The 26,171-nt window shown below is 39.3% G+C and overlaps 1 protein-coding gene across 4 annotated transcripts in view; it reads right to left on the reverse strand.

Moving 5' to 3' along the window:
* SYT1 (synaptotagmin 1) overlaps nucleotides 1–26,171 on the reverse strand; it is a 900,038-nt gene that overhangs the window by 59,153 nt on the left and 814,714 nt on the right. For all 4 annotated transcript variants that reach the window (XM_074375356.1, XM_045519433.2, XM_010958829.3 and 1 more), the window contains one exon: nucleotides 18,590–18,707. In XM_074375356.1, the coding sequence (XP_074231457.1) occupies nucleotides 18,590–18,707 (118 nt within the window). The remainder of the gene's footprint in view (nucleotides 1–18,589; nucleotides 18,708–26,171) is intronic.

Genomic DNA, 26,171 nt, shown 5'->3' on the forward strand with positions numbered 1-26,171 from the left:
ATTTCATTCAAGACCAGAGTGATGACGACGAAATAGGTGTTAGAGTGTAATTATAAGCATGCTTTAGAAAATGATGGGGTTTTTCTAAGTAACAGATTTGGTGTTTTGAGTAAATTGTGTATCACTTTAGCATCCTGGATATTTTCAATTTATAATCACTCAAAGGATTGCAAATCTGTAAGGGAGAGAGGGAACTAAGTTGTTTATACAACAGTGGTAATAAGGTCAACGTCTGAATTTTCAAAAGCAACTCTATTGTGTAAATGGGATTAGATTTCAAGAGGCAGATGTGACATCTTGGAAAATGGAAAGAGGAGAGAAACTGAAGATTGTGCTTTGTAGTCCGTATGATTTAAATAGTCTTAGGAGTTTGTATATTTTATCTTATTGGATGTAAAAATGACCTACTTTAGGTTGGAGATGGCTGAATATCTTTTTAAAAACATCAGAAACCTCAGTCAATGTGATTTACTGACTTGTATTTACTATGAATCTCAAACCAAGCCCCTACTAAATATTAAGAGTATTGTGCCTTTGTGAGATGTCTTTTCAGATAGGAGGCTCTTCTCAAAAACGAAGTGAAATAGATGGAATCTGATATTTGTGAATGGCTATGTCACTAAGTTAAAACTGTATCTTCAAACAGAATAAGGCATATTTACTAACATAATAGTAATATTAATAAAATTTAAAGGGAGAATAACATTTTTGTTGATATATAAAACAATTATAAAATGCGTATTTTATTTTTGCTTTAGCCTTTAAATTGTTTTACTTGTAAATAAGTATATAATGTCCATTTTATATTACTACAATCTTAAATGTACAACATTGATAAAACTACAAGTAACCATATAAATGAGAATGTTCTCAAAGTGTTAGGTGAACATCATCAAAATTTGAAGATCTCTGATCTCATCATTAGACAACTGGTTAAGCTTTGATTATAAAGAAGGGATAGCTCCCTTCAGCCCCATCCTCTTTGGTTTTCACAGTGTTTATCTGGCTTACAAATAATTATTTGGAAAAGAGATAATTTTGAGAAAAATGACCTATAACTCCTAAATCAGTCTACATCCATTGGGTGAGGGAAATCTTTAATTTCATATCCTGTTAATTTTTTTTTAATGCAGGCTTTAAAAAATTTTTTTTAGTTGTTTGTTATTCTTTCTGAGACCATAGGCTCCATAGGTGGATGGATCACGTCCATCTAATTGACTGAGTCTCAAGAGCCCAGTGTAGCACTTCGCCCAGATGGTGACTGAAGTGCTGATTGACTGGGTTTTTTTTTTGTTTGTTTGTTTTGTTTTGTTCTGTTTTGTTTTTAAGAAGCCAGAGATAATGAGCAAAGAGGAGGGAGGTGAGGACATGATGGTGAGGGGGATTTCTCACTTTATAGGATGATGGCAAACCTTGGACCAAGAAGGGGATTTAGCCTGGCGATTGAAATTTAAGACCCACTTGTTTGGGGGATCCTCCTGCTGTCTAACCTAGTATGGTGTTAGTTCATGTTACTTTCTTTACTTTTTTAAAAATTGAGGTATAGTCAGTTTACAATGTTGCATCAATTTCTGGTGTACAGCATGTTTCAGTCATACATATACGTACATATATTTATTTTCAGATTCTTTATCTATAGTGAAAAGGTTATTACAAGATACTGAACATAGTTCCCTGTGTGCTATGGTATAAACATGTTGTTTATGTATTTTATATAGGGTAGTTAGTATCTGCAATTCTTGAACGTCAGTTCATGTTACTTTATACATCATTTGCTTTTTCAGACATACTGACAACCTTCCAGAGGTTTGTTCTACATTTCCTAGCCAGTCTTGAAATAGACACTGATTTAGACTGTGTCTACCATGCCGGCTTTAGGTTAAAGAACTAACTACAGTATTATGCCTAAAGATACTGTCCTTTCTCTGGGAACATAATCGGTAATCCTGGGAGTATCGTTGTTACAATCACACAGCATCATAATTGAGCCGTGCTAATCAATTTGTCTGTAAGTGTAATCTGGATAATTCCATTGTGACATAATGTCTTAATGTACTCAGTTCCGTTCAATTTAACTTCTGACTCAGTTCAGTTCATACTATAAGCTCAACATGGTGGAAGGGGATAAAATGAAATATCTGCATTTTCATTTTTATTTCAACCTTTACGGGCCCTGCTTTAGGCAAAGCTAGATGATGGCCACGCAAAATGAATTAAGTCGGGTCTCTGGCAAAAAGAATTTAGGAAGAGCCACAGGTACCTACAGAGTGTGATAAACCATGGGAACGGGTAACTCCACTGTGCCCTGGGGACACAGAAAGAGGGACAAATAGGGTGCCTGGCAACCCTGATGATGAAAGAGTTCAGTCTCATGAATGAGGAAAGGCATTTACGGGACACAATCAAAGGAAGACAAACCTGTGATCAAGTGAAATATGTAGACAGTATAAAGACGAGGGAAAATGACGATGGGGCTAAGATAACGGGAAGTTTCCTGGAGAAGCAAATATTTAATTGGTTCTACCCAGGTCAGTGGGTTTGTTTTTTGCTACTTTGTGCCCAACTGACAGAGGAGGGGCAAAAAAGAAAGGCAAGACGACAGGAAGCTTTTTAGCTCATACCTCTGGGGCATGACTTCTGAAATGATGAAAGGAAATTAAAACTGCCCAGAAACTCGCTGGCTGCCTGTGATTGGCTTCCCACTGGGAAGTCACAGCTCGCTGTTTCATAGCTGCTCTTTTTTGCATTATGTAAACTTGTAAACACTAACCTTCCTCTCTCTCTCTCCCCACCACCTCTCTCTTTTTTCAGTTGTTGGAGAAAACATAAATTCCTTCTGGACATTATTTTCCAGCAGAATTAAGAAACATGAAAAAAAAAAAGAATAAAGAGCATTTTTTTTTTTTTTTGCTCATTAGGGCATTGGCTGTTTATCTATGAAGTCACAGGCATTTGCATGTGTTGGCATCCGCAGGCACAGTTGGGTAATGTTACTCTGTCAAAATAATCTATAAGGGTATTAATTGTGAGTCAACTGATCATTTTGCAGCTCAGAAGCATTTATTATCTTTTAGGGTTGAGGTTTCTATGGTTTGGGGATTATGGCCAATTGAAATGACAGCGTGCACAGTCTAGACAGTGGAATGCAGTGGGTAAGCAGACCGGCTTAGGTAACAGACCCAGCTGGAGTGAGGAGCCGGGACCGCCATTCATTCACTCTGTGACCTTGAACACGTCTCTTAATGTTTAAGCCTTAGTTTCCTCATTTGCATATGGAGATAATCTTGACCTCATGAGATTAGGATTAAAGGAAACCCAGAGCAGCACCAGATTACAGCTATCATCATCAGTGGTCGTCCATTTTTTTAAGGGAAAAATACTGGCCCTTTGTGGGGATGAACTTGTCTTCAATCGATAGGCTCTGCCATGTGCTAATATTAGCTTCAGGCCGAGCGTGATCATTTAGAGCTTTCGCTCCCACCTAGAATGCGACAGTTTTAGGAGATTGGAGGGATTTAACAGGTTAGCCCCCTACCTGCGGTGGTGAGTAGGGCACCATTTCTGACCCTGTGTTTCTGCTAAGCTTGCCTCTAGCCTTTTGCTTAGGTGCTGAAATTGAAAGAACCACGTAGGGGTCTCCACTGCTGAGACCCACTGATCGTACTTGACACCTTTAGAATTAACAAGGGTAAGCTGAATTCTTTCCCCACGTATATGCAGGCAGTCATCCTGTCCTCTCTAGATCTGTTCTTCGTAGCTTGAGCATCTCCAAGTCCTTGAACAGCTCCTCAGTAGAACAGACTGGATCTGCCCTCTGCGTGACCCTGGTTTCCCTCTGGATTTGCTTCAGAAAGTTAATGTCTCTCCTCTTCAGTGTGTTTCTGGAAGCGAATGCAGTATTCCAGACTTCTCAGTGAAGAGTATCAGAGCTCAGTGGCCAGTCTCATCTTTGAAATGAATAATCCCAGCTGGTAATAAGATTTCACTGCTGTTCTACATTTCAGGTTAAATCATTTTGAAATTTAAATGGAAAGCTAGGGAGGCAATGACAAGAACAACTCATACCAACAGCAGTCAAGCAGAAATAAAAAGTCTTTTTGCTCATTGACCTACCCAAGATGAAAAACGGTCCCACTCCTGTATCTGGCTTGTAAGCAAATATTAGGTTCTAGTAGCTTTAATAACGAGTTCCTTTTACAGCAGTAAAGGTGGTTAGACCAGGTTAAAAAGTTCCAAGTGGTAGTTATAAGAATTAAAATCTATATGCTATAATAGCGTGGGTAAGTTGATTTAAAAGGTAAATCTCTGTATAAAAATCTGGTGTGTCTAATTTGGCTGGTGGATAGCATCTTTCTGATTAGCTTTGGGCTAAAGTTACATAATACTTTAATTCTATTGTGTTGTATATTTCTCCAGGAATACTAAAGGTATCTTGATTTAAAGAAATAAAAGCACCCCTGATTGCAATAGGTTTGTGAACAGATTGTTTTTAAATGTGAGGAGCAGGCTGGAATGTACCTCCTAGTCTCCTGTTGACAGCTGCCTTAGCATCCTGTGAAGCTCTGACACCTTTATCCCTGGGATATAGATGGTCTTCGGGTTCATAGCTCCACAGAAAATGTTTCCTAGGCAAGTGGTTTCACCTTGGGTCAGGCTGGCTGACCCAAGTTGGAGAGAGGCACAGTTCAGCATTACTGATGGGGGCAAATTTAATAATGAGTTAAGGAACAAATCAGAGTGGCACAGAGGAACTGTCTCTGCTGTAGGACACAAGTGTTCACATTTCTTACCTAGTATCTTAGTAAGTATTTTAACTGAGTTCACATGGGCACTTCTTTCACTTCTGACTTGAGAATTTGTAGAGCTAAGTGAAAGCTGGAACCTTGACCATTCAATTATTATGTACCAGCAATGGGCAACAGAGGCTGACTCACAGTGTATCCAGTTGTATCTAAAGGTGTTCATTAGCTGGGACACCACTGTTTGGAAAGATAAGCTGGGGTTACTTTGGGACCAAGTCCTGCCACTTGTAGTCAAATTGCCAAAGCAACAGTGGGTTCCATCTTGTGTTTCATTTCAGAGAGTTTGTCCAGCAACCAGGCATTAACTTGATAATTAGGATGACAGAGGCGCTCTATTCCTTATTCCTATTTGTTGGCCCAATTAGCTGTGTTTATCTTGGAACTGTTATCATAAAGAACCACTTGAAAGAGAATTCTAGTATCTCTGAAAATTCGAATAACTTAAAAAGTTGAAAGAGGTAGAAATATATACTTAAGAAATAAGACCAGTAGCATATTTCTCATAAAATAGGCTAGGTCTTGTGGCCAAATCTTAAGAGGAGTGGGGAGCAGAGTCTTCCAGCCTTTGGATTTTCTCCTCGGACAGGTTAGTCTCAGCGATGACTGCCATCCAAATAATGAGGGTGTATTCTTCAAACACACACCCAGTATTAGCCATATGGGACCAAATTTCTAGGAGCCAGGAGATGGTGAGAAAGAGTGTTAACCAGTAATCATCTCTGGCTTAGAAATACATTGACAACACTATATAAATGCTGGTTAGGAGTTTCCACCTTCCATTGCTTCATTCGCTCATGTACCAATGTTAATACCCCAAAGGTCTAAATGGACAGGATCAGAAAGGTTCAGGGCTTCAGATCCAGGTTTTCCAGTGCTGTTCTCTCCCGCTGCATCCTGCTGTCTCTCAGGAGAGGGTCTGTTTACGGCTGAGCTGCAACTGCACTGGAGGCCAAGGAGGCAAGGACAGATGCTGGTATTTGCAGATAGGTCTTTATTAGTAGGCTTTGCCCTGTAATAAGCGTTAAATCACGCCTAAGGCTTGGCTCTTGGCAAGGTCAGGGCATGGGATAAAGCATTCCTACAGAGTTAAATTCCTGTCGGGAGGCTTTTAAGGTTTTATATTTTAATGAAGTTATTAAAATGAAAGTTCAGACTTGCATAATTCATAAGCACTCGTTGCCTTTTTGAAAATCTCTGCCACTGAACTCTTTTTTTAAATTTTCAGTGAAATTCTTATATCAAACATGAGCATGCCTTCTAGTTAAGATTAAAATAGGTTTCTAATTCCAGTAAACTGAAGCCCCCCGGACATATAACACAGCTCTTCAGGCTAGTTTTAGTCATGGTGTTTTCACTGCATGTGAAGGAGATACCATAGCATTCAAGGGCATTTTCTGGATATGTACACCTTGAACTGGCAACTTTTCATATAAGCAGCTTTCCAATGTTGAAGTCGCTTTATAAAATCTAGAAATTGAGAAATTCTCTTAAATGTTGGTTCTGACTTTGGTAAAGGTATGTATTTTTACTTTGACTTTTAGTGACTGTCACAGATACCCTCAACCTGCTATCAAAGCAGTGCTGCTAGATTTAGTGTGTTAATGGATTCAAACTCCTGCAAATAGAGCTGATGAAAATCTGAATCTACAAACTAATGATGTGATTTTTTTTTTTGTACTCTTTGCAATCAATCAAGGTTGTCTTTTTAAGCAACACATTTTTAGGTTCTGAACTAAGGGTAATTGCATCTGACTTTAAAATCCTTTCTTATTTAGAGGCACGATGAGACTGTATAAATGTAACATTTTATCTTTCAGCAACAGGAGCCAGTAGTAAAAGCAGCAAGAAAATTTTAGAAATATTAAAAAAAAAAAATAGGAACTTCCTCCATTGTGTTTGTCTTCTTGATAGGTAGGAACTCTTGGTCTTATGGGGGTAGTAATGCCTTTTTTTGCTTTCTTCCAATCTGTTAATGGCATTTAATATTAATTTGGGAGGAACTGACATCTTTACTATATTTATATTTCTGTCCAGGATAACATTCTGTTAATCTAGGTCTTGCTTTAAGTCCTTTAGAGAAGTTATAGTTTTCCTCACAGTTACATTTATAAGGGTATTACTAAATAATTGCGGTACGTCCAAACAAAAGGAAGTAGAAGTAATGACACATCTACACATACTGGCCTGGAAGGACCTCTATTATATATGGCTGGGTGAAAAAATACTAGAGTAATGTGTTTGATAGGATCTCATTTCCATAAAATGCATATGTATTAGATGGGCATATAATTTATACAAATCCAAATAGAAAATCTGGATATGAAATTGCAAATTGTTTCCTTGAGACAATTAACTATCTCTGAATGAGGAGGAGGTAAGGGACTGGTTTGGGGACTAAATTTTTTTTACCTTCCATTTTAAATTAGTACTGAGATAGGTTATTTTGATTTTATTAAGGTTCTTTATAATTTGAAAACTAAAAATTTAGGGTAACACTGTAACAGGGCTATTGGTGAAAGCATTTGTTTCCTTAATTAGGATATGAAAGTCCATAATACCGTGAACAAGTGGCAGCGGTAGGACTGTAGACAGCTGTAACCCCTCGCAGTTCCCTACGTGTGTGTCGGCTCTGTAAGTGCACTGCACTAAGTATGCGTTCTGCTCTTTCTGGTTCACAGGGGACAATTAATGACACTATTATAATACTGGCTGAAATCAGTAGTTTGAAGTCTAGAATTTCCTAAGTCAGTCAACCATGTTGCTTTCCTTGTGCGTGAAAGCAGTTTTATATCTTTCAAGGAGAGGAAATAATGTGATTGTCTCATATTTTTCAAGTTAAAAAGTTAACTTCCTAGACAAACACTTGAAATCATTTATTTGTAGAAGAAAAAAAAAATAGAGAAAGTCTTCTATTTTTCCAGGGACCATGGAGAATGATGAGAAGCAAAGGTTAGGCCATTAGTAATTCAAATAGGCAACCGGATGCTGAGGCTCTTGCCTTTCTTATGTAAGGAGTTAGTCTGTAAAGCAGGGAGCAAATAAGACGCTGAGTCATTGCCTTGGCTGTTCGTGTTGGGCTGAAGCTGTGACCAGGGGACCATTTTTGCCTTTACTTCTTTTTCTGGAAGATGTCTTTATGACTCTCACTGAGGAATAATTGTAGTAAAATGTGCATTTCTGAGTTACCCTTTTCCTTTATCTCAGGGAAATAGTAAGTTCCACTTTTTTTTTTTTAAGTGACTGGGGGATTAAAGAAGAAAAATTTGAAAACAGTTAAAAATCAATTTCAAGAATTCTCTTTCACATTTCTGATCTTATTTCTTAGTTGCTATGTCTTTTTTTTTTTTTTTTTTTTTTTAGTGGGAAGGAGGTAATTAGATTTATTTATTTTTAGAGGAGGTACTGGGGATTGAACCCAGGACTTCGTGTATGCTAAGCATGTGCTCTACTGCTTGAGCTATGACCTCTCCCTGCTATGTCTGTTATAATAAGATTAGTATTATATGATGCCAGAAGAATTTCATTAAATATAGAGAGTTAAGTCAGATCCGTTGGAAGAGGAAGGCAAAATCACTGGTTAGATTGCCAAAATCTTAGAATCTGTAACTGGTTGTCCAGGCAGGGCATGTTGAGGTATGTTCCCCTAACATAAATGCTCTCGCTTCTGAGAAGGCAAACCTACATAGACACCATCTCTGTTCTCAAGGTAGCTCAAGATACAAAACAAGATGATGAAGAAGGAAAAAGGATGATAAATTTATAGCAGACATCAGGAAAATAAGGGATTAAGGGACAAAATACAAACAGTATATCCTTTTGGAAGTGGAGGGCACTATAGTCGAGTGCAATTTTTTTTAAAAAGATTGTTTTTGTTGTTTCTAGTTCTCTGAGCATCGTTGCTGTGTTTCAAACTCAATAGTATTTTCACTTTTGTCGCTTATCTGTTGTAGGCCTAATGGGAAATTGTAGCTTCATAAAAGGAAGTGAAAAAATGGCAGGACATACGTTTTTAATAGCTTTATTTAAAAACTCTGTCAAAGACAGATAATACAGATAATAAACTCTCAAAGCCCATGAAATAGTTTTAAAATCAGGACTACTGGGGGGCTTGAATCCTGCCAGTGCAATTACCTATGAGAAAATCTGACCTGCCTTCTTCCTTTCCTGTGTGCTGAATAGAGAGCATATGATAGACTGGAAACTCGAAGATGCGAATGTAGGCGTTCTGGGTTGAATTAGTGAGCTATGCAGCTGTGGGGCCTGTTTCTGACGGTGACCCATGGAAAAGCATGAGGTCTGACAGGACAACACAAAGTCAAAGTGTGAACATGTCTCCTTTTAAGTCTGTAACTCAAAGCAGACCCATACATGGATCGCCATTTGTTCCATCTCCTAGAGGAACAAGTTTTTTTTTTTACTACCCAACTGTAAAGTAGCAAAGAAAATTTGATGAAGAATTTTAGAGTAGAAAGGTGCCTTTGAGCTTGTTCTCAACGGCCCTCCCTTTTATCTATTCTCCTTCAATCTTCAAAGTCACTTCCTAACTCCAGCATTGTGAGATGTGATAAACAGTGAGGTATCACTCCAGCTCTGCATTTCATGATTTTCTGACTTTAATCAGATCTCAGCTCAGCCTTTGTTTTCCAGACTACAAAGTCCCAGTATTCTTAGCCTGTCCTCACACACAGCTCCTTCATCCCTGTTTAGCTGCCTCTGTGGTCCTCTAACCCCACTAGATCTTTCCTAAGGTAGGTGAGTTTCAGTCCGGGACAAAGGTAGGACATTTTTTCCCTCTTGAATTTATACTGAATTCTTACAATCTTCCATGACAACACCAAGCCTCTTTGGTTGTAGTGACCCACTTGAATGTCTTCAATGGATGGTTTCTATGTGACTTTTCTTGGTTTATAATTAACCCTATTATTTCACACTCTAACTTAAAAAATAGCTTTCTTTTTTTCCCTTTCAATGTATTATTTCTAAACTTGCCCGCACTGAAGCTCATCTACCGCATGCTGGCTCACTGAGCCTGGCAAAATTCTTTTGACTTACTAAGCTTGGAATTTCAGTGGCTGCAAACATGCATGTTACCTTCAAAATTGGGAGTTTCAAGGTAACTGGTAAAAATTCACAGACCTCTTTGGAACTATTTCTGTTTCTGTCTTCTGTTTCTGGATCTCTTGTTAACAGTTTTCAGCTCAGCTCTGTTTTCCTGTTGTTTCAATTCAGATCTCTTCAGTTTTATTATTTAAACATAATATTGGCCTGCAGAGTCCCGTAGCACTTCATAGGGGTAGTAAGCCTTTGTACTATTACATCATATTGCTCCCCCCACCCCCAGCTCCATAATATCACATACTGCCTTCCAGAATCAGCCCTTGATAATTCGAGTAGCAGGCAAATTTTTTCTTCAGTCTTTCTCTATCACCTAATAGGCACTAGAATCCCTTAGACTTGGACGTTCTTCCATAGCGTCCTTGCAATCCCCCTATTCCTCTACCACTGATACAGCTGAAACTGCTGTGTTTGGCATCTCATCTTCTTCTGTGTGTTAAGAATCAATCATTAAAATAACATTCCAATCTGTACATTGAAAAACTGACAAGATCCTTTCAGCCTGGAAATGTACTAATCTTTGATGTCTGATCTTCTGAACTTGTTGTTACTGTCTTTGCTATTTAAATAACCCAAAACTAATTGAACAGTCAACCAACTAATTTATATTAGTTTGGCTTCCATGATCGAATTTTAGTTGGGGCATGAGGGCATTCTGCAATCAGGTAGAACTTTTGGCCATCTCTCAGGCTATAACGTGTAGCTGGCCATCTGTTGTCCAGGTTGAAGCGGGTGAGAAAGGATAAGCACTTGGAAATCATGTTTTACCCGTGGAGTCTGAAGACTGCTTGGGTTGAAATCGTGAATCTGCCAAATACTAATTCTGTGATGTGGGGAAAGATGTTTACCTCTGTGTGCTTCCATTTCACCAATAAAATAGGATTAAAAGTAGTATTTACCTCATAGAGTTGTAAATGCAGATTACATCAGTTAACATATGGAAAGCTTAGGTTTACACATGTCAGGATGGTGTCTGGCTCACATTGTGCTATGAGAGTGTCTGCTGTCATTTTTACTTGGAGAGCCAAGGGCTAGCAGAGTGCACTGACTGGGTATTCAAATGACGCTTGTTGTATGATAGACTTACTGAGGAGTTTTTGTGCTGTTCTGCAGTAAGACATTTCAGCCTGTCCCTCACTTCTTTTAATTTCAGATCTAGCCCCCACCCCACATCTGCTCTTCATGTTTCATTAAAACCACTTTAGTCCTTCAGTCCTAACTGGCTGGGTCTCACATGGTAGGATGATCCAGCTTAAAGATCCTTCTTACCTTTTTCAGACCAATTTGTTCACCTCTTAGGGATTCAGACTATTTTTATCAATACTGTAATTAAGCATTTTGAAGTGTCACAGAATTTTATATTGTAACATTCAAGCCTAAAATTATGATGAAGGCTTCTGACATCACAGCCAACTTATTATGCAGATTCTGATCTCGTTAGCTCAATAAGATGCCAGTTTATTTGCATATGATTGCTTGACCCTGATAGCATGGCCAATTAATTTGCATATCCCTATCTAATTGGCTCAAATAAGTTTTTGCCACTTTATTTGTTGGCCCAGCTCCCAGACTGGTGTCTTTTAGTCCAAATCAATTGGATTTGGGGTGGTTTTCTCTGTCATGCTTTCAATACCAATGGAAGGGCAGATAAGAGTGGTGGTCATAAATGTTTAACCGGACCATCTACTGCTTTTGTCCTCTGTCAGAAAAGACTGAAGAAGAAGAAACAATAATTTAGACATGTGGGCAAGGTATTTTTCAAGGAAGGGGATACTGAACTAATTAAAAAAAAAAAAGGGACTTCTTATTTAAGGAAATTCCAATATATAAGGCAAAGGATATATTTACATCACTACTAAAAATTCTGATTTGGAATTTGGCTGACCTGGACCTCGGATAAAATTATGATGTAGCATTAAAGCCTCTAAAATGCATTTTCTTTTTCTTATTTTAAATTGTGATATAATTGACAAACATTTTAAGTTTAAAACATACAATGTGTTGACTTAATATGCTTATATATTGCAATAAGATTTCCACCCTAGCTTCAGCTAACTGTACATTCTCTATATAGTGTAGTTTTCAAATGTAAGATGCATATGAATAACATGGGGGGATGTTTGAAATGCAGTTTCCAGGTTCCCACCCGTAGACACTCAGTGACAGTGTGGTCTGAGGTCGTCCATGAAATCTTAAATTTTAACATGAACTTTGGGTGGTTCTGATATAGATGGAATATCACATCTTGATAAACACTGCTCGATGCCTGTGCTCATTCATGGGTTCCGCATGGAATCTAGTGGTTCCCCAAGGTTGGGTGAGTTGCTCTTTCCTAGATGACTTCAACACTTTGAATTGGCTCTATTTTCCAACTTCTATTTCTAGGACAGTAGAAATAAGAAGGAAAAACCCATGACAAATTTTTGAAAATTGCGTCTTGAAGAAAGGAAAGGCATGTGTGAGGGGGTAGGGCTGGCGGGGTTAGGAAAGCAAGGTGAATCTTCCTGGTTTGGGCGTCAGGGGCTTATCCGCACACAGGCAGTCTCTCATAAAGCGATGGTGACTCTTGTACCACCGTGTACCCCTCCATGAGTCTCCCCCATCATCCCTCTCGAGTAGTTGCTATCATTTGTGAATTCCATCGCCCTTAATTTTGGAGACATAGGTGCTTTGTGGGATCTCTGCTCTGACCGCAATCTTTGCTTTTCACTGTATAAATTCCATAGCGATAAGACAGGACTGGGGACAGACAGGAAGAAGACTAGGGGTGGGGCCTGGGGTGGAAAGTGATGGGGGAAAAGACAGTAAGTAAGGGGGAACACTTTCCACCACACTTTGTCCAACCAGCCCTGAGGATGTCCTTGATCTGATCCCCCTTGTAGCCACCTGCCCAGCAGCTTGATCTTCAGCAGACAGCTGGAACGGGTCCATGTGACTTCAGTCCTTCCTGCTTTCCCCAGCATTCTCCTCCTGCCAAGGCTTGACATGTTTTTGGTGTTCTCACAGTTTAGGTAAATACAAACCCTATCAGAGTTGCAGTGCTGCAAATTGTTATCCTTATCTGTTTGCCATGGTTCCCAGTACTACAGACACGTAGAAAAATTTCAAAAGGATTATGTTCTAGCTTCAGGGGAAGAGGGAAATGCAACGGTCTTTGAGACGTTCTATGTTGGGGAATTGGAGAACCTGGACTTCGGTCCCAGCTATCCTGTCTACAAATCAGGTGACTTCGAGTGTCAGTTTTCACAAAAGCAGTTGCCAGTAGTGAATGCCACCTTCTCCGTGCCAGACATGGAGCAGGATGACTTACGTCTCTAAGCTTCAATTTTCTGAGAATATCACCTTCAGAAACTACCTCCCAGGTCTATCATGAAGACCACATGAAAAAACCAAGTTATAAAAGGTTTTCTAAATTAGGAAAGTGTGGTAATGACTTCTTAACAGTTGAGAACAATGTTCATATTTAAGTTGAAAAACAGACCTTCTCCTTAATACAGAAACTTAAAAGCTTATGATCATTTCCATTTTGCTGATTCAGAAGTTGTGTCTTTGCTTCAACAGTTACTGTACTTGTTGGGAAACTGTCAGAGTTTTGTTTAATTTGTGATAGAAAGCTCAAATTGAACTTACAATCTTGACACTCCTCATTAAACCTGTACTCAGAAGTCTCAAATTTCTAGGATGACACACACAAAAAAGACAAACGAGTATCTGTGACGTCATGGGGCCAAGGAGGTAGGAAGAAGCTACTTAGTTATTTCTGACTTGAGCGTCTACACAGGTATAAATTCAAACATAAAAATTACACAGCTAGAAAATGTAAGACATATACCCTCATACTTTTAGGAATCCTTAACTTTTTTGATGCTTGCAGTTTCTTAGATCTCTTTGCTATAGGTTGAATGTTAATGTTCCCCTAAAAATTCATACATTGAATCAGAGACCCTAATGCAATGGCTTTTGGAGGTGGGACCTTTGGGAGGTGATTAGGTCTTGAGGGTGGAGCCCTCATGGATGAAATTAGTGACCTCATAAAAGAGACTCCAGAGAGCTCCCTTGTTCCTTCCACCGTGTGACAACGCAGAGAAAACACCAGCTATGAACCAGGAAGCAGGTTCTCACCAGACAGTGAGCCTGCTGGCACCTTGATCTTGGACTTAACAGCCTCCAGAGCTGTGTGAACTTTCTCTTTACAAGACACCCATGTTACGGTATCCTGTTATAGCAGCCTGAATGAACTAAGGCATTTTTCATGTCCTCCCTCTCTTTTAACCAAAAGGAAACATTTCTTATTTGAAGGGAGATGTACTCCAAATGTGCAGATGAATATTAAGATGTGGTTCCTAGGCAGAAGGCTTGATTTTTTTCTCTAAGTACAGGGCAAAAAAGCTATTCATTTCCTACTGCATCAACTTGCTCCTGAAGAACAGCCTTGAAGCCTGAAAGATTCAACATTTCAGTACAAATAGCTAGATTCAGAAACACTGACAGTTGCTCACAAGTACTTGAGAGTTGTAATGTGAAGCATGACAGTTCAGGGGTCTGCTGTAGGTATGTGGATGGTCCAGTCAAGACTGTCACTATAAAATAAGAGTTGGGTTTCACATGTTTTTCTCTTTTGGGTTTATGATAGAGGCAAAATCTTAGGGCAATTCATTTTGAATTAACACAGTAGAAAAGAAAGAAACCAACCCTGTTAAAGGGTAGTAAGAAATTAGTTTTTAAAATGTTTCCATTTCTTATTTTCAATCTTTTTTGTTGATGAATTCCATACCTCATCTGAATTCCATACCTTGTCTTAATTCACTATTGGGTCTGTGCAAAACATGGGTCTACTGCACCATTTCCTCTGAACTGAGCAGCCAACCCCATCAAACTTTCTTTTCTTTCCACTGAATCAAGCAATTGGTTAAACTGTCCATTGGCTGCTTTCACATTTTGCATATTTAGCTTAGGATTCAATAGCATTACTAATAGAAATAATTACAGTAATATCCAGTGAGCTTGTTAGTCTGCTCTCATTTATTTCTCACAATAACCTTATAAACAAGAGTCTCTTATTACTCCCACTTCACAGATAATGCAACTGAGGCTTAGAAAGCTAGGTAACTTATCCAATGTCAAATGGCTGGCAGTGGCAGACTGAGATTTAAATGCTGGCAAAAAAACCCCCACTTGGGTTCCAGTTAACTAGCCATTTTCCAGCAAATGTAGTTTGGTATTGGAATTACCTGGAATGATCTCATTATATAACTTTGGTCTCCTCGGACATAGGTCAACGTACTTTGAGACAGACCATCTAAGTGCTCAAAGTTATTTTAATGGTAAATAGGTTAAACAAATTTGAAATGCAAGACTTGTTTTTTCCAGGCCATAGCTCCTTTGTAAATAATTCATTACTCCTTCAGCAGCTCTGCTCAGTGCTACCAGTCAGTGCAGGCACTTTGGGTGCATAAATATAGGGCACAGTCTAGTGAGAGAAGAGTGATATTTGAAGGGTGTAAACAACTACTGGCATTAAAAAAAAAAAAAAAAGATTTGTTGTTCGGGGATATGTCAAAAAAGGCTTCATGGAATCCTCCACCTAAAATGCTCTCTCTTCTAGGCACCCCATGGCTCACTTCCTCACCTCCTCCAGGTTGCTGCCGAAATGGCATCTACTCACGAGGTTTTCTCTGACCACCCCATTTAAAACTCCTCCCAACCTTCCTTATCCTGCTGCCCTGCTGTGCGTCCTTTGTAGCACTTAGCACCTCTTCCCGTACCTTGTGCTCTTCTTATTTTTGAGCATCCTGTCGCATTTTCCCCCATGCTACAAGGTAAGCTGGAGGGGGGCAGGGTTCTTTGGTGGTTTTGTCCACTGATGTGAACCTAGTTTCAAAACAATGCCTAACACAGTGTAGGGAAGCAATGCATGGTTGTTCAATGAATGAAGGAAATAAGACTTGAGCTGGATCCAAAGAATGGATAGGATTTAGCTAGACTTTGGATGGAAGAGAATTCCAGGGGAAGGAACTGACCAAAGAATGGAGGCAGCAAATGACATAGGCTGTTTGGAGACAAGTATTTGGTCACCTTGGTTAAAATACAGAAATATGGTGAGGTCTGGAAGAATCTATATCACGTAGACCTCAGTGATGATGACTTAATTTCACAGGCAGCAGGGAGCCCTTAAGATGAGGACTCTTTAAGGATATTAAGACTTTAAATAGCCTTAATTTAATATTTAACAATTGAGCCAAGTCATTCCAGGCAATTCAGATTTAGGGATGAAACCAGGTTGGGTCGTTCCTGAAGCTAATGTAATTGTAAACCCTGGCAAAACAGCCCACTTTGGTTCCAATTAACTAGCCATTTTCAGTAAATGTAGGTTGATGTTTGGAAAAAAGTAAAGAATAGAGTCAAGAATATAAAGTTAGAAACAGTAAATTAGATGTGACCTCTGGCCTGGTCCCTTTCAGGCCACAGTGCTAAGTTAGTCCACTGGGTGGCAGGAGTCATCCCAGAAGTCCTTCCTTCGCTGAGATGCCCAGCAGTAACCAAACTACCCAGAGATACGAGTACAGGCCATGTGAATACGTTCTACCAGGGACAGCGTCCCTGGGCTCAATCTCAAAAATGCCTGTAGCCTCTCTGAGGCCACCAAACAGCAAGAGAGATGGATGATGGAAGAGAAGTCAGAGTGTCAGGAGGCACAAACTGTGACAAACAAGTTGTAGTTGCAATTTCTTTCTATGACCAGGGGAACTCATTTCTGGGACCTTGGAAGAGAAGACTGAACAAATAAGGGAGCCTGAAGTTCCAGCTGGCATCATGGGAGAGCTGCTTCTGGACCTCTGAGGAAGGGTATCAGGTGAACTGGGAGGAAGACCACTAGGCACAGGTGATGAGATGGTTGGCACGAGAGTCTGGAAAGGACGGGGAGAGAGAGGATACGGAGGAACCCTGTAATTAGAGCTGGCTGCTGAGCCAAGGGAAGGAGAAAGGTCAAAAGTGTCTGAAGTCATCACTCAGGATACTAAACAGAAATCTGGGCGTGAACTGCTCTTGTGCCTAAAAATTTCTCTGCACGTTAAATACTCTGTTGTTTTAGGTTTAAGTGCTTGGTATTTATTACCATCATTGATGTTCAAATTATCACATCTTTGGCCAGCAGAAGCCTCTTCACGGAGGCTCCTAAGTCTTGTGACATGACCCCCTTAAGTCTTCCATAGTTGCCATGCTTTCTGGTAAGATGAGATTTCTGGGCTTGTTTTGTATAGTTCCTGGGCCATACCTGGAATCTTCCATTTCTCCAGTAAGGCCCAGATTCTCTTAGTGAGAAACTGTATTTTCAAACCATATCTGACTCTCTGGACGCTCACTGCTACTGGGTCGGTCTTTCTTTCTAGGCTTTTTCCATGGACAGTGCCAGGAAAGCTGTATGTCTACAGGCATGTGTGTATGTATATGCATATATTCTGCACCTTAGGCACGATAAATACTCTAGGTCTTTGAAAGAAACTGACCATTGTTATAAATTTGCTCTGTTCGGCTCCTAGGCAGTGAAAGCAGTGCATTTTAAAGTGGGGTCTTAGTGACATGAAAGAGGTGGTGCAGCTTCCCCAGGCGACTGACTTATCAACAGCAATAAACTTGGGCACCGGGAGAATCTGGATGGCAAATTAGTGGTTCAGGAAGTGGAAATGTAGCTGTAGCGTTTTTTAGCTGTTAGGCTTCAGAATATAAAATCGCCATGATGCATTAGAGTGGCTTTGGAAATCTGCAACATTTTTATTAGAGAGATCACTGAATACCCAGTAATGTTGGTTCTAACTCCACCACCACAGTGACAGCTAGACACTATTTAGGGTGACCCTGTGACATAGCAAGAACATTTCTCACACTTGAGTGATTTATTAGAAAAGCAAAAACAGAACTGATTTGATCACACAGAGAAGAAAATAAAAACTGGGCTCAGCTATGGAGATGACAAGTTCTTGTGCTGACTGCTTTTGAGCAAGAGTATACTTTGCTTTTTTTTTTTTTTTTTTAAAAAAACCTAAAATTGGGTTCTAGAGAACTTCAAATCCCAAAGTCTCCCCCATCCCCAATATAAGCTGTAAAAAAAAAAAAAAAAAAAAAAAAGCATTACCATGAGGATTCCCTCTCCACCAGGTGTTACTGTTCACATATATTTGAAATGCTGACTGTTCAATGAAACACCGTTGTTAAAAACTGTTAGGCTATATTTGATACATTTGCCTAATATGTAATTCTTTATAAGTATTTACCTAATAAATCTCAGATAAAAACTATCTTTCATATCATAAATTTTGAAAAAAAGAAAAACCAAAAAACAACCCACGACAAAATTACAAGTGGTCATAAGAATTGCCTTTCAAAAGAGCAGCAAAAACATTCAGCTTTCAGTGGTGTAGGACTGACAATTGATACTTTGGCTATGAAGGAGGCAAATAGGTTACATCTTCTATGCCAATTCCAATAAACTGAGACTGGCTTCCCGGGGCTCTGTGGTGGGATGAATCCTGAGACTGCTTCCAGGCTCCGTAGGAAAGAGAACTGTGATCAGTTAAGGAGCGGGGAGTCGTGGCATGTGTGCTACGCCTTCGGTGTCAAGGATGAAACGGCATTTAAAAACACCACACACACAATGAGCATCACAGACTTACCAGATAAGCCGCCCACATCCATCTTCTTCAGGTTCTTTGCCTCCAGAATGACAACAGTCAACTTGCCAGCAGTAGGTACATAGCGAAGGGAGAAGCAGATATCGCCCAGTTTCTCTTGCTATGAAAACCAATAAGAAAGTGTAAGTCATTTTCCAAACAAAAGTGACTGTAGTTTGTACATATACATTGTAAACTCAGGGAGGAGGACTATGACAATTAGACTGAAAACTCTTGGCATTAACCAGTAGTCGTGCGTTCACTAAGGTATCAGGAGTGGTTGGAACCCATTTCAGTTTTTAAATAGCTCATTTATACTTCAACATTCATCAAAACATATCCATAATTCAATGGTTCAGGAGATGAGACCAAGATGACATTTTTAGAGACTGCATTCTGAATAGTACTGCCAAACTCCTGGCAAAAATTCGTAACTTGATTAAATAGCTTTGAAAAGAACCTAACATTCTTTGGGTAGAATCAACCTACTTAATTTTTTTTTTAACATTTCAAAATAGGGTTATGTCTAATACTTGGTATTTAGATTTTTGAATAGAAGACTTGCATTTGTGTTATACTTAAATTCTATTTATTGATGAGAAATTCTAAATTACTAATAGCAGAAATACAACAAAGTGTAAGTTTTTTCACTTTTAGTTGTACTCATCTCAAGTGAGGTCTAACTGCGTTTTTCTTTATCCTAAAATGTGTAAAAAAAAAAAATCTAAGTGGTAGGTTAAAACCCAAATACATAGTAATGCAAAGTTTCTCAAACCCTCACATGATTTAATTGGTGCCATATTTCAGTTCCAAGAACATCCACCAGTCCTATGCCTGAATATTTCTGAACAACTGATAAGTATTTAAAATGATGATGTTATATAGAGAACTTGTACCTTTCTCAGAAAAGAGACCTATGTGTTCTCCCACCTTAAGTGTCTTACTCTTGAGGATGACTAAAAACCATGGTATCGAACACGTGCAAAATTTCTGCATTCATATTTATAAGCAAGAGGGTGTGGAGTTGTATTCTTGGATGCCGGAGGCTCTCCATTGCTCTCTGGCATAGGGGATGAAGGGTATAGATGGCAAATCAGGGTTGATTTTTTAGTATCTTCCCCTCACCCCCAAACAGTGATTCCAGAGAAGGTAATGGTTGTGTCAGACCTCCATACCGCATTCTGATGTTAGAAGTCTATCTGCAGAAGCCATATCCTCAGGTCCTCTCCTGTTAAACTCTTAATAGGACTGTTTTGGGCCTTATCTGTAACTTGATGTTGTGTTAAATTGGCTAACTTAGCCGGAGTCTCCACTGCGGAGATTCCTGTGGGGGTAGTCATTAAATCCATCTTTGAAAAAGGAAAGGGTATCTACCTATGACATGATTTATCTATAGGTGAGAAGTAATATATTCAATGTGTGTGTGAGAACTGGTACCTCTTTCTGCTTAATCAAAGTAATACTTTAATTGAAAACATTACCACATAGAAGGGTGGGTATAGCTCAGCGGCAGAGCGCATGCTTGGAGTCCCGGGTTCCATCCCTAATACCTCCATTAAATAAACAGACAACCCCCCCGAACATTACAGCATGTGTGTATAGCCTCGGTTCTTTCATTCCTTGAGTTCTCAGAGCATCTTACCCATTGTCTCTTAGGTTACTAAGGACTTTTTTTGTCTGATTGCACATGTCAATTCCCCACATGACTATAAACTCCTTGAAGACAAGGTCCTTCCCTGAATTATTACTTTCCACACATTTTCAGAAAGTAAATACATGGAGATTTAGATGATTCTCCCATTTTGAATTACCCAGGTCGTACCTCCCTTCCATTAGTGTAGATAATAGAGAGTTACTTCTAATGTGCTAAATTCACCTGAAGTGCCTACTCGCCCCTAGGAATTAATTTACACATCAGGAGAATCTAGTGGAAAAAATTACTTTTCACAGTCTCTGAAAATACAGAATGGGTGTCAGTAGCACAGAAATTAATACAAAGTACAGACAAATTCATCTGAACTTTAGGAGACAAGAGAAATGGAAATGAATGAAATTGCTGTTCAAAAATGCTCATTAGGAGGGTTCTTTTTTGCAGGATTCTGTCTGTTCGCCACAATCGCCTCTCTGGGGAGCTTATTACTGGCAGTCACCAGAGCAATGACTACCTCTCGGTTATCTTACCTATATTCGCTCCCATCCAGTAGAGTTTTGCTTAGTCAGGAAATTTATCTAGAGTGACTTTAGTCCCTTCTGCCTAATCAAATTACCCCTAACTATTCAGCCCTAGTCCAAGCTCCAAATCTTTAATGATAAAGTACCTCCTTACGATGCCAGCCCACGTGGATTTCTGCTGCTGATTGCCTTATAGCCAGGAGTATGGTGCTTAGGGATGTTTTTTCTGTTTCTTTCATATAGGTGAGTTCCTTTCACTCTAAACTCCAGAACAGGGGTTGTACCTTACACTTCTTAATAAGGTGCATAATAAGGGCTTATAAATCACTGCTGGCTGATTGCATTGAAGTGAGAACCTCACTCACCTTTTGCTTTGTACACAGCACAGACACCAGTGTTCTATCAAAAGTGTCTCTCAGTTTAATCAGCGAGTCAACTAATGAATATATTTGGAGCTCCTTCTTTGTGTCTAGTGCTGTAGATGTAGCTCCTTTCCTAAAACTGGAAATGAAAACATTTCTGGACGTGTCGTTTTTATAAGATAATTCCAGGATCCTATAGGGTTGCAGCTGACAGATGAGTGCTTTTGCTGCTGCGATTAGCTCGTGACGGGGCCTTATTACTATTAGGAACTTCAGCTGTATGTATCATTTATTTCAGTCAATAGCCTTGATCACTGGGTGGAAACTGCCAGTTAGTGTTAGAGAGTTCCAGCTGTGAGATTCAGAGAAATTAACCTGCTCTTTTAGAATGTGGAGCTGACAATCAGAAAGCACCTTTGTTCTGAGCAGTTTGATAATTCTGATTTTTTTTTTCAAGTAGCCGCTGAATAGAGTAGACACAAATTAATGACTTAACAGACAACTACAGTAATACCTTTCCTTTCTGAAAAGCATTATAGTTATTGGAACGGAGGTCATCTCCAATGGATAAATGAAAAGCTTGATTTAAAATGAATATTTACTTGATGACTTTAATAGCACCATCCATTATTTCACGTGTAAAAAGAGGTGTTTGCTTTAATGACCTTTGCAAATGGGGCTAAGTTCACATGCTTGTTGGAAATGCAGTTCTTTGGAATGAGTTTTTAAAAAGGTACCTGAATTGGCTAAAGGCTGTGACATTTTAAAAGGACATATTCTATTTATGTTAATTGTAAGATTTTTCTCTGTGTTAAATTAGCAAGAGGTTCTCTGAATAGAAGGTTTTTCTCTGAGGTTGGGAATCTATTCAGAGCTAACAGACAAATGGCAGTCCAATAATCTCTCAAAATGAAAATCTAGACTATTTGCGTATTCTCTATATGCAAAAATGCAAAAATGTTATTCATTTGTAAGAAAGGACAATGACAGGCTTTAAATTTTAATAGCAGAACGGGTGGCCTTAAATATATCCTTTGTGTGGTGGTATCTTTCAAATTCATTTTATTCCCATAACTACTCTCCTACCCCTGAAGTGTCTGCCAAGTCGGTATTTACATCTGATGGTCCAGATGGTCACAGTGTGAGGTGTTGCTGTGGACGTACCCAGGCTAAAAAGACTGAATCCGGCCTGTGTACAAATGTACAGTAAATTGTTCAGGCGAAGCAGACCGTGTTACTGCTTTTAATACTGATTTTTTGTGAGGGTGCTATACAATCTATTAACTTGGTCTTCGTTCAATTATTCATTTATTTCTTATTGAACAGTGGTTGAGTTTCACCAAAGACTCTTCCAGGTTCTAGTCTAGGTTCCATAGATACCTCGATGAATAAGGTGACCTGAAGTTCAGAGTGTCGTGGAGGGACAAATTCAAACAGAATAACAATATAATGTGTTAACTGCACCCTATATGAGGCACAGATGCTGTGGGAGCAGAGAAGGTTAAACCTTTCCAGGGTCTAGTGATAGAACTGAGGAAGGAACGAAGGCTTGACTTGGAGATGTTTATCCCCAATAATCAGGGTCAGTTTTTCCAGCCACCCCAAATAAACATCCTTTGTAAAATGAATGTGCCTGCCATATAAATGTAGCTTTAGGGTGCGTCTTCCAGCTCCCCCTTTCAGCCAGAGCTAGTGTATATGGTGGCTGGTGACATGAAGTGTCCTTGAAGTACCTGAGCTGAGATGGGACGATTCCACAGGAGTATTCAGTGCGAACCCTGTGAAGAACTGGGCAAGAATGTTCTAGGCACAGGGACGCGTGTGCAAAGTCCTCACTGCTTAAACTCATTACTCTTCTATAAGCATAAAACTCATGTTATTCAGTTAAAGACAGATTTCTATTTATGATTTATTATCTTCAAGATTTTTCACAGTTATCTTTAACTTTTATTTTAAGAGATACACTTGAAGTCCTACTAGAAATAATAATTAGCAACAGAAAAGTGGATATTCTGAAGTGATCTAAGAATGATGAAAGTAGGAAGTCAAAATGCCTATTGAAAGTAACAGCAGAGTGCAGGACAGAGTGACGGAAACATCACCAGACTGAGGCACGGGCATTTCACTTGTTTGTTCATGAAACGTTTTTATTGGGCATCTTCTGTGTGCCACGCACTGTTCTAGAATCCGGGATACAATAGAGAATGTGAAGTCAATGAACAAAATAAATAGTAAAATAGAAGGCCAAGTAAAGTAGTTCGAAGAGTCCCTGGCACATAAAATGAACTGTATGAGTGCTTCCTATTAAAACAAAAATCCTGTTTCTACCACCCTCTTCTCTAGATAGAGCCACTCCCCTGTGCTCCTTTTCACAGCCAAACCTCTTTTGGGACAGACTGTAATCACTGTCCCTATTTACTCATGATCCACTGCTTTCTCTGTTTTATTGAAATGGCTCCTGTTAAGGTTTCAAACGACCTCCACCTGAGTAAGCCACAGATGTTTTCCAGCTTTCATGAACCCAAACTCTCAGCAGAATTTGTTGACTCCCTCTTTCTTCCTTTGATTCTGTAGTATGATGCTTCCTTGATTTATCTGCCTCTCTGGCTGCTGATTCCTCGTCTCCCTTCTCAAGGTTTAGTCCAAGTCCATTTCTTTTCTTAAGCTGGTGTTATCCCAGTCTGTGGCTTTAGTTACCATCTAGAAGGGATTCCCAAGATTGTTTCTTCAGTTTAGATCTTTTATCTGGACTCTAGACCCATAAATCCGCTGCCTACTTGTCATTTCCACATTAGAATATTTCATCCAGATCTTCGTCTCAAATGCCAAAAACTGAATTTTATGATCTTTCTCATAAACTTGGCTCACTCTATTTCAGTATTGGTAACAGCCTCCAAATAGTTGCTCAAGACAGAAGACTGGGCATTACCGTTGACTGTTGACTTTAGAGTTCTGATTTTATCTGTTAGACATCTCTTAGGTAGGTTCACTTGTTTCCACCCCTTCCCAGTAAAACTTTAATATCCCAATATCAGAATATTTACCCTCTACTCTGACAGTCTGTCATCTAGGTTAGTCTAGTCGTCTCTCAGTTGTTCTCCTTAAACTGACTGCTGCAATATGGTGGGCAGGGTCACCTTTTAAATAACAAGTCTGCTTAAAATCCTCAAGTAGGTCTACTGTCTCTCCTGGGATAAAGACCCACAGCTTTAGTATCAGTTATAATATCCTTCATGGTATGGTTCCTGCTTACTCCTCAGTCTCCTCTCCATCCACTTTCCCCCTCGGTGTTCCAACCCCATCAAGCTTCTTTACATCATTGAATAAGTCATGTTAATTGCACTGTGTTGTCTTGTAAATTGTTCTTTTGCCTGACACATTCTGTCCTCTTGTTATTCTCCCTTTAACTTACCTACTTTTTACTCATCGTTCAGACCTGATCTAAAATTTTGTTTATTTAGAGAAGCCTTACCTGACTCTCCAAGTAAAGCCTTTCTCCAAAATTCTTTAGTAGTTCCTTATATTCTTCTTTTGAAATACTGACTGTAGTTATCAGGTATTGGAATCACGCACAGTAATTATGTACAGTAATCCTGTGTTGATTTGTGTGGTTGTGGGATTGTATCTCACTTACATGAACTTGGCCATCTTTATATGGTATCCTTTTAACTATGTGTGGTGCCTGGCACATTGGACATGATTAGTACATATTCATTGGCACAGAATGCATATATGTTTATGGGATGTTCAGCTCTAGCAGAGAATACCAGCTATTTGTCAAAATCCATCCTCTTCTTCCTAGACACACAGCTAGACTACATTTCTCAGCCCTCCTTGTAGCTGGGTGAGGTCTTGTGATTGGATTCTGGCAAGTGGAATGTGAACAGAAGTGGTGTGGACCTCCACGACAACTACCTATGAACTCTGTTCTCTCCTATGACTGTGACAGTGACCTTGGAACCTGGATGCTGAAGATAGTGGAGTTTCAATGAGCCAGGATCCTCAAATGGTTCAGTAAAAGAGCCCTACCTGCCAATATGGAACTGCCGTGTGCTATTGATTGAGCAAGAAATAAATGTCTTTTGCTGAACCATTACATATTTGGGTCAATTTCTTACTGTAGCCTAGACTGACATAATTAATACAAATTAATGTATTCTAAACAATATTTTCAAAAGTGTGATTAGTGATCCCTTACACTTTTCATAGAAAATGAGCAATGTTTGTACTTCATTAATTCAGTTTGCCAAACACTTACTTGGTTTTTTCAGTATGTCAGTCATGTTTCAAGGTACTAGGAAGAAAGGAGGGTTAAAATTTGTTCTTGCACTTAGGAAACTTACTGTGTTGGGGAGAACAGGCATACAAAGAGAAGTTTACCATTAAGTGGTAAGTTCCATTTTAGAAATAAGTATTAGAAAGGACCATAATAGAGAAAGTAGAGAAATTTGTGGTTAATTTCATATATGAATTTTGAGTGGATGGGGAGGTGAATGTGGGCAGAATACAGACTGGAAAGTGAGTCCTAGAAATGTCCTTGTCAAAAGATTCTTCACGTCGTAGAGCGCTGTAGTCCCAAAATTCTGCCGTTTGTTACCTTTCCCTAAAACTTGATTTTTCTGAGTACTTGAAAATATTATGAAATGCTGTTTTGCCCCCTAGTGGATGACATGGCAGTTCATCATGGGATTAAACTTAAGTTGACTGTTCCTTAGGTTATGGAAGATGTACGTAAGTGAGGTGGGCAGATCTCCGGAGATGGTGAAGACGCCCCCATAGCTTGGGACGCGGCTTTAATTAGAGGGCCTAAGTAGGAATCCAGGTAAATGACCAATTGTACGAGGACATGTGAAGAGGAAGGGAAAATAATGGAGAACAGCCTGTGGAAGGTATCTAAAGAGAAACCTTTACCAAGCTGCTTTGTCCCTTTAACATTCCCTCTCTGTTAACTACATGTCCTTGATTTTCTGGGTCAGACCCAATTTTCATTCATTCATTCATTCATTGGAGTATAGTCAATTTACAATGAACGTTGTGCTAATTTCTGGTTA

Source organism: Camelus bactrianus, chromosome 12 (genome assembly GCF_048773025.1).
Source record: "Camelus bactrianus isolate YW-2024 breed Bactrian camel chromosome 12, ASM4877302v1, whole genome shotgun sequence".
NCBI classification, from domain to species: domain Eukaryota; kingdom Metazoa; phylum Chordata; class Mammalia; order Artiodactyla; family Camelidae; genus Camelus; species Camelus bactrianus.